At 39.3% G+C, this 13627-nt stretch overlaps 1 protein-coding gene and 1 pseudogene across 1 annotated transcript in view; both read right to left on the bottom strand.

Annotated features, from left to right (window-relative positions):
* Positions 1-12901, bottom strand: part of WDR35 (WD repeat domain 35) — a 59061-nt gene extending 46160 nt beyond the window's left edge. The window contains exons 1-5 of the mRNA XM_060168604.1: positions 12767-12901; positions 11740-11857; positions 4539-4610; positions 3402-3494; positions 1719-1847 (exon numbers count right to left, since the gene is read on the bottom strand). Of these exons, the coding sequence (XP_060024587.1) occupies positions 1719-1847; positions 3402-3494; positions 4539-4610; positions 11740-11857; positions 12767-12790 (436 nt within the window). The 5' untranslated portion in view covers positions 12791-12901. The remainder of the gene's footprint in view (positions 1-1718; positions 1848-3401; positions 3495-4538; positions 4611-11739; positions 11858-12766) is intronic.
* LOC132531885 (E3 ubiquitin-protein ligase RNFT1-like) lies at positions 6576-8122 on the bottom strand (annotated as a pseudogene).
* Positions 12902-13627: the final 726 nt, after the last annotated feature.

Genomic DNA, 13627 nt, shown 5'->3' with positions numbered 1-13627 from the left:
AACCACCACCCATCCAGTGGCAAAGCTAAGAACCTGGATATCACTCTAGACACTTCCATCCTCTCATCCCCAACCCAATCAATAACAAGGTCCTATCTGTTCTACTACCTAAGTATCTCTAGAATATGTCTACTTACTTCCATCTTCTTTGTCATCACCCTGGTTCAGGCTACCATCCACCACGATCTATCACCTGAATTACCATAGTAATTTCCTAACTGGTACACCTGCCCCCATCTTCCTGTCTTCATATTGCAAACATAGAGATGTTCCTAAAGAACAAATCTGACCACATTGCTCCCATTCTTAAAACCTTTCATTGGACAAAAAACAAAACAAAAAAAACCTTTCATTGGCTTCCCAATGCTCTTAGAGTTAAGTCCAAACTCCCTGTATAACTTATAATCTGCATGATCTGCCTTCTGCTAATCTTTCTAATTTCATCACATACAGCTCTTCTTCCTTTAGCATTATACTATACTGATTCTCAAAATTGTTTCAATATCCCAAAACATGGCTAAGTTCAACTCCTCTGGACCTCCTCAAATGCTATCTCTTAGGCCTAGGACATTCTACACACCAACCTTCTTTGTGGCTAATGCCTCAGCACAGATATCATTTCCTTTACAATGCCTTCCCTGGTCCCTCTAAGTCTAGGTTACATAATTCTTCTACATGTTGCTGTCTTTTCCCTGTCTTAGTACCTATCACAACGCATTGTAATTGCTTGGTTATTTATCCATCTCTCCCGCTCTAGATCTGGAATATTTTTTTGTTGTATCTAGTGCCTAGAACTACAGCTGTCACTTTGCAGACTCTCAGAAACAGAATTTTTTCATACCAAAAAAAATTTTTTAATAAATTATTTCTTTAATAGAGAGAACTTCACACTAAAACAAAGGTACAGACTCTCAGAAGGCCCTGTGTTATCTACGAACTAGAATTTTAAAGACATAGGTTTGAAGGCTACAAAACACAACAAACAATGACATGCTCAGTTCTATTAAAAAAAGACTAGATCATTTCACAATATGAAATGAAATAATATTTCATTTCACAATAAAAATACTGAATCATTATGTTGTACACCTGAAACTAATGTTATATGTCAATTTTATCTCAATTTTTAAAAAGTGATAGATCTCTATATACTTTTTTTTTTTTTTTTTTTTGCTGTACACGGGCCTCTCACTGTTGTGGCCTCTCCCGTTGTGGAGCACAGGCTCCGGACGTGCAGGCTCAGCGGCCATGGCTCACGGGCCCAGCCGGTCCGCGGCATGTGGGATCTTCCCGGACCGGGACACAAACTCGTGTCTCGAACCCGTGTCCCCTGCATCGGCAGGCGGACTCTCAACCACTGCACCACCAGGGAAGCCCTCTATATACTTTTTGAAACTAAAATCTACATATTTACAATACAGTCTAACAAGTGTAAAGATAAATCATATAATTAGGTAGACATATTTAAAATAACTCTGAGAAATTAATTCACTTTTTTCCAGTCCTACTGTAGAAAAAAAAATTTTAACAGATTTTTTACTTGAATATACTTAAAAATAAGTAATTCTTAAATGTCATCAAATTGTACAGTAACTATTTTCTCTTTTGATGTTTATTTTTCTGTCAGAATGCTAACATATGATAATTAATTTAAACCTCTAAAGATTAAAAATGTCAGCTAAATCTTGACCTTAGCTCTGGGTGCAAAAATGCATTACCATCCACTGAACCAACTATCACAGCCCCATCCTCGTATACAATGCAGATCTTCTGTCCATCAGCATTCCAGCTCATGCTTCGAACCACTGATTTATTTCTATTGTTGATCATCTCCTCATACCAAGAGCCTGTTTTCACAAAGAAAAACAAATGACAAGTCAAAACTTTCACATCTAATAAATTGTACTTCAGAGTTGAAACATTTCATAAAATACACTGTGGGATAAATAACTGCAAAGCTTTCTACAACCTGAGACATTTAACTATGAAATCTTCAAATCCAACAGAACAAGATGAAAAAAAAACTTGGGCCTTGACTAATAATTTCTTCAAAGATTATCACAGAAAACACAATAAATGCCCATCTTTTTTTTTCTCTCTCTCTCTCTTTCTTGCTTTCTTTCTTTCTTCCTTCTTTTCTGTCAATTAAAAAACAAAACTTCATTTGCTTCTGAAGGCCGAAACAATTGATTTTTCTCAAAGTCTGACTTTTCCCACTTGAGTACACCTCAGATAATAACCAAGGAAAGAACAAAATAACCACAATTACTTCATAAGTATGCACAAACTCTCCAATGATTAATTATAGGCATATTAAATACAAGCATATTATGTAAAAGCTCTAAAACTGCTTGAAAAAATTTTTAAACAGTTCATATCACATTAGTGATATCACATCACTGATGCTGAGTGACAAAAACGTTCTTGTACATGGGGTTGGAGTGAGATGTGACTTGTCTCAAGGTGTAACCAAATGTGAGGCAAATCACAGGGCTATTCTGTTTTCTTTTTGTTTTTTAAAAGGCTTTACTACATTCTGGTACAGGGAATTCTGGTCTGAAGCCAAGCAAGTAATCATGTAACATGGAATAACTAGTCAGAGCAGGGTGTTATCCATCAAGACAGAGGCTCAGAGAAGACCTACTTTGGAAAAAGACAAAGTTTAATCTCCTATATTTTCACATTCTACTCACTACACACATATACACAGACATAAACTTTAAAAATAAATGAGTTTGTGTACTACAGCATGTTTTAATTAAGAATTTTTAAAAGGTATACACCGTAAATGTTTTTAAAACAAAACACATAAACTAAGGTACACTGTTCTTTTAAAGATGATGGCTACAGGCCCCAAGAGAACATGTTTTATGAGTTATTTTTCTGGTAATAGTGATGCACCTAAATTAATCCCTCTCTTGTTCTCTCTTGTGGGCAAAAGACACAAATTGCGAGCCAGTAGTCAGAGCTGAGATAAAATCTATATCCAAGAAGGAAAAGGAAGTTAACTGACTCATTAAAGGAAATTAATTATTGCCTTTGACACCTTCATAAATGTGTTTTTATCTGCTGAACTAACTCCAGCCACTGACCACAGAGAAACTAATCCTACTGGAAACCTGAAAAAAAGAGCTATCTCAAGCAGAAACGATTCTGCCAAGAGCCTAAGTTCAGTTTGAAGATAACCAACAGTCACATAATTCACTTTCTTAACGCAAGGTCACCATTCAAAAGAAGTAAGGTTAAAGGGAGAAGTAGGAAGCCATAAACCCAGAAATATCACCCCTGTGAACTCCTACTGCCAGTTAAAAAGGGTCTATTTCAAAGATGTTATTTCCCCATTCAAACACTGTAATCCAGACTCCAATTTGGGAAAGATTAAATAAGCTCTCCTAAGATACCTTTATATAACATCCAAACAATGATAAGACCATTTTGATCACTGGTAGTCAACTTCTGATATTGTTCATTCCATGTTACAACTTGAACAGAACCTAAAAAATTATAAGACAATTTAGAAACTAAAAAAGAGCTACAATTAATTTCAAATTTATATTTTTATAATAAACACCAAAAGCAATCAATACTGTTCCTGGGCAACAAACAGCAATTAAGAGTCTTTAATATTACTCAAAAATGTTCATAGGATGCAGTTACTATTATCACTCATTTCTACAATAATGCATAATACTAATTTTCATGTTTATTCCTATTTCATGCCAGCTAAGGTACCAATTATGATCAGCTGCAAGAGCTGCCATATATCTGATGACCGAAACAAATGTAAGTAAGCTTTACCCAATTTGCCTGACTCCCCAAGATTATTATGCCCAAAGGACATCATACTAAGTACTTGTTTTTGGGGGGAGGTGGTATTTGTTTGTCATTAATATGTCCCCTAATCTCTCCCCCTGCACCACACCTTGTTTTCCATTCTAGTAGTAACACACTCTTGAGCAGCTCTTAAACCTCTGGGTTATAGGAACAAATGTGTTTTTTTAGTTTTTTTAATCCTTAAATACTTTATTGTATATTTCCTAAGAACAAGGACATTCTCTTTCAAAACTATTTTACAAATTAGAAATTTTAACACTGATACAATATTATCTCCAACCCACAGTCCACATTTAAGTTTTATCAATTGTCCAAATAATGTCCTTTATAGATACTTGTTTTTCTCATTTCAAGATCCAGTCTAGGATCATCTAGTACATTCAGTTGTCAGGTCTCTTTAGTCTACTTTTATCTGGGACTATAAAACAGACTCTAAAAAAGGATTATATCCTATCCATAGACAGATAACAGTATTTTTAATATTTAAAATTACAGCTACTTTTTTTCATAACTATTGAAGATGTTACTTAATCATGTGAAAGTTGTTAAATGATTCTAGGCTGTGTTAATTATGGCTAAATAGAAATGATTACTTTAAATATTACCATCATTTAAAATGATGACATTTTTGCATTAAGTAGATGGTTTCTAAATACCTAAAGATAATACTATTCAAATATGATTTAAAAATTTACATGACTCACCACTATGACCTTCAAGAGTCTGATTCATAGAAAGGTTACTAGGAGCTGCAAGACCCCTCAATTTTGCATCATCTAGAACAAAAACAAAAACAAAAAATACTATGGAAAATATATAAAAGTGACAGATTATAAGATTTTGATATTTCTTGCTTTTTTTGAAAGGAGTTCCTATTACTGGACAATATTAGAAAGTTTTTTTTTTTTTTTTCGGTACACGGGCCTCTCACTGCTGTGGTCTCTCCCGTTGTGGAGCACAGGCTCCGGACGCGCAGGCTCAGCCAGGGCTCACGGGCCCAGCCGCTCCGTGGCATGTGGGATCTTCCCAGACCGGGGCACGAACCCGTGTCCCCTGCATTGGCAGGCGGACTCTCAACAACTGCGCCACCAGAGAAGCCCCTAGAAAGATTTTTTTTAAAGCATGCTTTATCCTGATCTGTTTTTCTCAACATGGACAATAACACCTACCCCCTTGCAAAGATGTTATTCTGGCAAAATAAAGCAAAATGTATAAAAGAACACTGCTTATTCAGTATACTGAATATATGAGTAATTATTATTGCTACTTATTCCTTGCCAAAAGATAACAAATAGAAGTATTTATGACATATAGATTGAGAATTCTAAAGCATAAGAGGGATCAAAAAGCAAAGACTTTGGGGCTTCCCTGGTGGCGCAGTGGTTGAGAGTCCACCTGCTGATGCAGGGGATACGGGTTCGTGCCCCGATCTGGGAAGATCCCATGTGCCGCGGAGCGGCTGGGCCCGTGAGCCATGGCCGCTGAGCCTGTGCGTCCGGAGCCTGGAAACTAGTTTTTACTAGATTTTGCAGAATCTTATATTCATTCATTCGTTCAACAAATATTTATTGAATGTCTACACTCTTCTATGCACTGTGGAAGACTCTGAAAATAAATGATGAACAAAAGCCCTCTGCCCTCAGAGAGCTTGTAGTCTACTAAGGGGACAGATATTAAATACACACACACCCACAAAAATATATATGCATATATATAAAATTATAAACTGGGGAAGTAAAGGCATAATAGGAGACAGTAACAGAAGGGGATTAATTTAGACTGAAGGAAGACCAGGGAAGGATTTCTGAAGAAACGATATCTAAACTGAGACTGAAGGAGAAACTGGGAAAAGCCAAGCCAGGTAAGGGGGAAAGTATTCCAGGCTAGGAAACAGCAAGTGCAAAGGCCCCTGGGTAGAAGTATATATAGAGCCTTTGGCAAACTGAAAGAAGGCCTATGTGGTTGAATTAGTGGAGAATGGCATAAGATAAGGCAGAAGTGATAGGCACAGAAAAAATGATAAAGTCTTTGCAGGAAGTGATAAAAATTTTAGATTTTATCCAAAGTGCAATGTAAGCCTTTAAAGACTGTTTTTTATTTGAAGTGACTTATTCTCCTTGATTACTAATCATACTATAGAGAAGAATACAATAATATAAAATGTCATCTCAGTAAATGAATCTTCACTTAGAAAATCTGATTGTTACATGTAAAATATAACATTTAAAACATTCATTTAAAAATACAAATTTATGAAAATCTTAAGAATTTGTGAGAGTGGGAATTATAAAATTTGATGCTGAAGAAAATTCTCCTTTCAGATAACATGTATCTTAAAAAATTATGAAAAATATTCTTTATTCTGAAAACAATCTCAGGGAAAAAAAAATACCTGAGTTCCTCTAAAACTATTAGTTCTAATTATCCAGTTACTGTCTTGGTAACATTAACAATAATACACATATATAACATCACAATCATCTGTCAAACAATTAGGATAGAATAAATGTTGTTGACATACATGTTAGGTTGAACATTATTTTTTTAACAGAGGGTTCTTTCACTCATTGACTCTTTTAAAGATTGTACTACACACTTAAGCCTTATTCTACTCTTCTAAAAAAATTTGATACAAACATTCTTCTTAACTTATAGCACTGAAAATCCATTCTAATGCCTATAGTCATAGTCACTGTAACCAAGTAAAATTAGTGATATGTGATTCCAAGGGTTTGCAGGACCTAACATATCTGAAAGTGTGAGGAAGTAGTTCCATCTTTCCATTTGTTTATATGGTCTGAATTCACAATTCTGCATAGCGGGTATGTTTTCTCTTTGTTAAACCACAAAGTACAGGACTCTTGACAAAATATATTCTGACAGATGACAGTAAGTTTTTGAAATTCTACTTGACGTGGTGAACAAACAGCATCCACATCTGAACACTGTCTTTTGCTGGCAGCAACTCCAGAACTTGACCGTGCAGAAAACATCTGCAAAACCTACCTGAAAGTTCTGATGTCCAAAAAAAAAAAAGTCAAAAGTTTTCAATGAGGTGGAGTAAAGCCACCAAGATCCCAAGACTCTACTGAGTTACATTAAACTCCCCATGGCCAATAAACAAACCAAACTGGCATGGTATGTGCTTCTAAAAGCACATACCAATAACCCTTGGAATTAAAAGGCATGATGAAAGCAGGCACCAAAAAAAGAAGGCATTTGAAACCCATGAAGAGGGATTTCAGAATGAAATCAGTAATTCCAACCATCCAAAGTATCCCCCAGAAGCTCAAAAAGTCCAAAGGATTTAAAAAGATTAAACTGGGGGCTTCCCTGGTGGCGCAGTGGTTGAGAGTCCGCCTGCCGATGCAGGGGACACGGGTTCGTGCCCCGGTCGGGGAAGATCCCACATGCCGCGGAGCGGCTGGGCCCGTGAGCCATGGCCACTGAGCCTGCGCGTCCGGAGCCTGTGCTCCGCAACGGGAGAGGCCACAGCAGTGAGAGGCCCGAGTATCGCAAAAAAAAAAAAAAAAAAAAAAAAAGATTAAACTGTCATAAAGTGACTGAGAATGAGAGATACAACAAAGGAGAACAGAAGACCCTGCTCAGAACACCAGTAACCAAGCACACTAAATCTCTGAAAACCCGGCTGACATTCATAAATATCTGTTTTTACATTTTGCATTCATAAAACTTGTTAGCTTTTATTTGCATCCATAAAAGTTGTTAGCAGCCCAACTCCAAGAGAAATTCCTGTTATGTGCTGCATAGTAAGTTTGACAAGCAGGATCAAAATATATGGAAGACATTTTGGTAACACTTGAAGAGAGGGTGGGGTTCTGAGAAGGAGCTGCTATGGGTTCTCCAGACTCCCTGGCAGGATCACCTGACTGCCTTGCTTCTCTGCGTGATGGGCTACAAGTGACTATGTGCACATCCATGGGTACAGCTATGGACACCTGACCTGGTATTTCTGGAGCTTGGGTTTTCAGCACATTCTTTAGGTACGGAGTTGGTGTGGATTATGGACATCTCTAGAACAAAGGCAAGAAGCTTCGCGCGTCCGTCTCGCTACGTGGGCACGTCGGAAGGCCGAGGCACTCCCACTGCCTGCAGTTCCTGAAGGACTATGCAGGTGGCTACAGTTGGCTTGTATGGTCTTGGAACACTTTTTCTCTGACCCGAATGTTTGCTTTAGGGTGATACCTCCTCTAATGAAGATGAGTAGACTGCACCCTCTGCAGCAGTGGCAGGAAGAGCAAGAGATGCCATTTCTAGTCAGGGCCATTGCCCTCAAACCCCACCACAAGCAACTCTGGCCCAAGCTGGCAGCCCTTTAGAGACTTTTAGCAGGGAAATAACATGATCTGGTTCCTTTTTTTTTTTTAAGATCACAATAGCTGGAGTGTGAAGAATAGACTAGAAAGAGGCAAGAAACAATGAAGGGAGGGAGGCTGATTCTCACAGCAGTCTAGGTGAGAGCTGATAGTGGCTGGGACTAGAGAGGTAGCACGGGACAAAGGAAAAGGATGGATTCAGATACTCTTTGGAGATAGAAGCATAGGGTTGTTGATGAAGGTGATGTTAAGTGGGAAGAAAGGGGCTTCTAGCTTGAGCAAATGGGTGAAATTTAAGATATTTACTGAAATGGAGAGAAATGAAAGAAGATATATGGGAGAAGGTCAAGAGTTCAGTTTTAAACAAAGTAAGTATGAGATGCCTGTGAAAGATTCTTGCGGAGATGTCCAAGTCTGAAAAATCAGAACTGGGCTACAGAGATATATTTAGGAATCGTCACCCCAGAGATGGCATTTAAAGCTAAGGGAATGAAAGAACAAGTCTAAAGAGAAAGTAAAACGAAGACAGCCCAGAACCAAGTTCTCAGGAATTCGTACAGTTAGAGGAGAATCTAGTAAAGAGACTGAGAACTTACCAGAAAGGAAAGGAGGGGAAAGCCATATGTATAAATATAACAATAATTTAAAACATTTCTATTCTCCTTTTGTCTTGAAAAATAATGGTTCAAGACAGAAGGAAAGGTCAAATGCTGATAAGAACCCAAAAAAGCTGTCCATGAGATTTGGAAAATGAAAGTCACTGGTGAGGGAGAAAAAAGAGGGAGAAAGCAGACTGATACTCCAAGAATAGAGAGAGGATAAAAAAGTGATGAGGTCCCTGAGAAGGTGAGAGGAGGTGGGCTCCAGCAAAACCTGTGGAAGTTGGCCTGTGAGAGAAGAAGGATACTGTCTCCCCATCTTAACCTGATGGAAGAAGCTGGGGCAAATGCTGATTCTAGTTCCTTTCCTTCTAAGGCAAGGGAGTAAAAACTGGGAATGCCACCACAGGGGATGCAAAGCAGTGCTTCAAATGTACTCGGCATATGCAGTATCTGGTGATTGCTACTGGAGGGATCTGTTGCATCACAACTATTATTATTAAATACAATAGACTGACCTTTTAAGAATCATCCAACAATATTTCTCATATTTATCTCTTTCAACATGACTTACACTCATTAACTACCAAAACAAATAATTTACTCCATATTCCAAGGCTCTCAAGAAACTATTTTCCATCTTGCTCACTAATTGCAAAGAATATTCTAACCACACTTCATCAAAAATGCAGAACAGGGACTTCCCTGGTGGCGCGGTGGATAAGACTATGTGTTCCCAGTGCACGGGGCCAGGGTTCGATCCCTGGTCAGGGAACTAGATCCCACATGCATGCCGCAACAAAGAGTTTGCGTGCCAGAACTAAGGAGCCCGCATGCTGCAACTAAGGACCCGGCAAGCCACAACTAAGAAGCCTGCGAGCCACAACTAAGAAGCCCGCCTGCTGTGACTAAGACCTGGTGCAACCAAATAAATAAATAAATAAAATACCAATTTAAAAAGCACATATATATATATATTTTAAGTGCAGAACAGGAAATGAAGTAATTTTTTTCTTGAAAAGCCTTCAATATTAAACATAATGCATTTCTTAACGTAACTAAAACTTCCCACATGTTTTAAGGCAAAAAAATATGTATATGTACATATACTTACATATATTTGAGAAATATAACAGAGACAAAAATTTTCTTTCAATGCAGTTAAGAAAACTAAAGTGTTGAGAGATTAAATTACTAAACATCAGAAGCCAAACTCTGATTGGTACATAAGTATCTACCTTCCAAATTTGCCTTTTATTTCGTATAGTTAATCTAGCACATCAAAACAATTATTCTCTCTTTGCTTAGGCTGCCATGAGCCCTCCACATAGTGGGTAAAAACGAGGCTTTGAAAGTGAAACAAACTAAGTTTTGATGGAAGAAATGTTCACATATTGAGGTATGGGGAAGTCATTCTGGCTTACATATTATTTAGCTTAAACTTTATGCTAATTAGAACAGTCTGTTTTTTAGCCTATCACACATATCTTGTATATGTGCTTTAACCATTAAAGAAAAGTGTGCATTGTCCAGAAGTAAAGAATGTCCATTCTGGAGACAGAGATCAATGCCTCCCTTCCTGGGACCTCAATGCTTGTACTCCTTCGATGATAAGGCTCCCTTCCCAGGTGCCGAAGCCATACTGACTTGCTGTGTAGGAAGCAAATATATTCCTTGAAGGAGTGTACCCCTGTCGTGTTTGATGTTCTTTGCTCTGACAAGAGATAAAACCATGCTGAAAACCATCTTCTTCGGAATAGTTCCTCAGAGCTGTCTGAGAGGCTGCCTCCCCAGCTATAGTCCTCAGTTTGGCTCAAATAAAATTCTTTTCTATTCCTATTACTTCAAATCTTAGCTGTGTCACTTATTTCCTGTGTGACCTTGGGCAAGTTATTGACTCACCAGCACCTAGTTTTCTCATCTGGAATACCTACCTCTCAAGATTATTGTGAAGTCAAATTAGATAGTGAAGGTTAAACACCCCAGACATAGAAAGTGCTCAATAAATATTTATAACTACCACTTCAAAGCTGTAGAGCAGTGTTACTCAAAGTGCGGTCTGAGATTCAGCAACACCAGCATCACTAGAAATGCAAATTCTCAGACCGAATTCCAGATCTACTCTGGGGCTTGGGTCCAGAAATCTGTTTCAACAAACTCTTCAGATGATTCTTATGCCTGATAAAGCTTGAGAAGCAATGCTGTAAGGAATCCAAAATGTAATTTAGTTCAACCCTTCATTTTACAAAAGACTGAACTAAAACCCAGATATACTCAGCAACTTGCTGAAAGACATTCAGAAGTCTTATGGCAGAGCTGAGGTTCCAACTCCAATCTCCTTATCTAAATCTCCAATTTAGACTGGAAATTGTCTAGCTCTGCGACCTAGAGCAATACTAGATAATAAAGAAATGTGAACCTGTTTGCTATGATTCCAGAGAACTAGAAAAAGAGAAATCAAGCTGTAAAACACAAGAGACTTATTACTAAAAATGGTTTTTTTAATCCCATTTTCTGTTCTTGGAAACTAGGTGCATAATTATTAACACATCTGAAAAGTGGAAAGGACAACATAGGCCTGTAAATAATCTACCAAAACCTGAGATTTCTGTGACCTTACTGAAATGCTGATTCACATCATTTTTATTTTATTTTATTTATTTTAGACTCCTATTTATATAGCACAACCAATACACATAGCATAAAACAACATAATGACTTAGTTTTCATTCTTCATTCATTTTCATTTGCCATCAATAATTTCAGCAAAAGCCATCTGATGTTTACATTCAATATTTTCTGAACTTTGTTACAAAAATACTCTAGAAGAACACCCCAGAATGTTTGGGGTTTTGTTCTTTTTCCTTTTGAAAGAAATTAGAATTGCATACTGACAAATACCATGGGCAAATCTCTCTGACCAAATGATTTTCCATCAAGTTCAAACATTTGGGCTTGCATTCATTTACCTGTCTGTGTCTCTAATTTCAAAACCTTCAGTAATCCATCTTCACCACCACATGCTATGAATCCTTGGTCCTTGTTCCAAGATATACATTTCAGCTTCACATTATTGGGAATGGCAATCTGAAAAGAAACCACACCCACTCTCACAGCTTTTCACCAAGGGGTTGGGAATGAGTCTACAGGACACGAAGCCTGAAGAAGAAAAACGGCCAGCCTTGCAGAAATGTGAGCCGTTATGAAAATGAGCATAGTCCCCTGAACTGCCCTGGGCCCATTTGGGAAGGAAAGAAAGGACTGCCCACAAAGAGAAGGGCAGTGACTGCAAAGGAACCCAATGGGGAGTGACCTGATGGATTTTTAAAAGGGGGGAGGGGGACTTCCCTGGTGATCCAGTGGTTAAGACTCCCCGCTCCCAATTCAGGGGACCTGAGTTCAATCCCTGGACAAGGAACTAGATCCCACATGCCACACTAAAGATCCCGCATGCCGCAACCAAAAGATCCCGCAGGCATCAATGAAGATCCTGCGTGCTGCAACTGAGACCCTGTGCAGCCAAATAAATATTTTTTAAAAAAATAAATAAAAGGGGGTAGGGATAACGGAAGTATAAATCTATTATCATCAATTCATATTCCCTTTCTGCATACACTTTGGCTACCTTTTTATTACTTTTCTCCTGCCCAGAGGCCTGTGATGATCCAAAGAGTTTAAATCACCTGGATAAGCAACAGGTGAAGGAGGAAAGATAGGGCAGCACGAAGTGATCAGCCCTGCAGGCCCCCCAAAAGGACCTAACCAGGGGCAGGAATGGGAAAGAATCATGCGAAAGGGCTGCTGTCTCCGCCAAGGATTATTTGGGTCTTGGAGACCATCAGGCGGAGGTTCGAGGCTGGACCATGCAGGAAGGTGGGCGGAGGGACGTCGAAGCCGGGATCACCACTCATGGCCCTTCCGGCAGGATGCGGGAATCGCCCGCAGGTCGAGAGACCAGAGGAGGAGCGACGGCTCCGGGAAACCTGGGAAACTCACTTTCTTGCTCAAGTAAAAGAACATTCTGGGAACTCCGAGAGGACGACGCCAGCAGATAAAGCCCGACACAGGAAACTTCTTCTAAGCCGCCAATCGCTAGTACCCGCGGCTCTTGGAAGCTCCGGTCGCCCTGGCAACCGCCGCCGCTGGGTCGCATCCGGGGCGCCGAGGGACACTTCCGGCGTCGTCCTCGTCTCGCCGGGCGTCGTACGCCTGCGCGGACGTCGCGGGGCTGGTAGACCCGCTGTCGCGGGTAGGACCTGGTCGCTCTGCTTCTGGGCTTTTCTGCCCAGCGCCCTGGCTCGTAGCCTCAGCTGCCCTCCGACTGGGCGGGCTTCGAGGACCGGCCACACCTCGGATGGTCGCGGCGGAACTCGACTGAGGTGTCAGTACCAAGTCAGTAAGGGCGCCCATTAAAATGAGGTCGTAAAGATGAGGTGTTCTGTAAGCCCCGAACTCCCAATATTGTGAAAGGAAAAAGTTATTTACTGTATTTGGTAGACTGGCGCCGTTGGCCAAATGAAGGTACAAACGTGCATTTTCAGAGCGTGCAAACCTTCCTTTGTGCCTTTGGGGATGGGAGAGCCCCCTGGAGCAATTTGGGGGTAGGAGATTTTGTTAATTCTGTTTGTTTTAGTACTTTTTAACAACTTGTTTAAGCTGTTACTGCAGCCCAAGGGTCCTTATAAAAAGAATAAGTGTGTACACTTGAAACTAACACAACATTGTAAATTACCTACACTTCAATATTTTTTTAATTTTTAAAAAGGAAAAAATATGTGTGAGCTGTGGGCTGTTACAGCATATAATTGCCATTGGGGCATAGCCTCCCATTTTTAAGTACTTGAGGTGTTTAGTATT

Source organism: Lagenorhynchus albirostris, chromosome 13 (genome assembly GCF_949774975.1).
Source record: "Lagenorhynchus albirostris chromosome 13, mLagAlb1.1, whole genome shotgun sequence".
Lineage (NCBI taxonomy): Eukaryota > Metazoa > Chordata > Mammalia > Artiodactyla > Delphinidae > Lagenorhynchus > Lagenorhynchus albirostris.
Note: the sequence above shows the minus strand (reverse complement) of the source record. Positions and strands in the feature narration are given on the sequence as shown.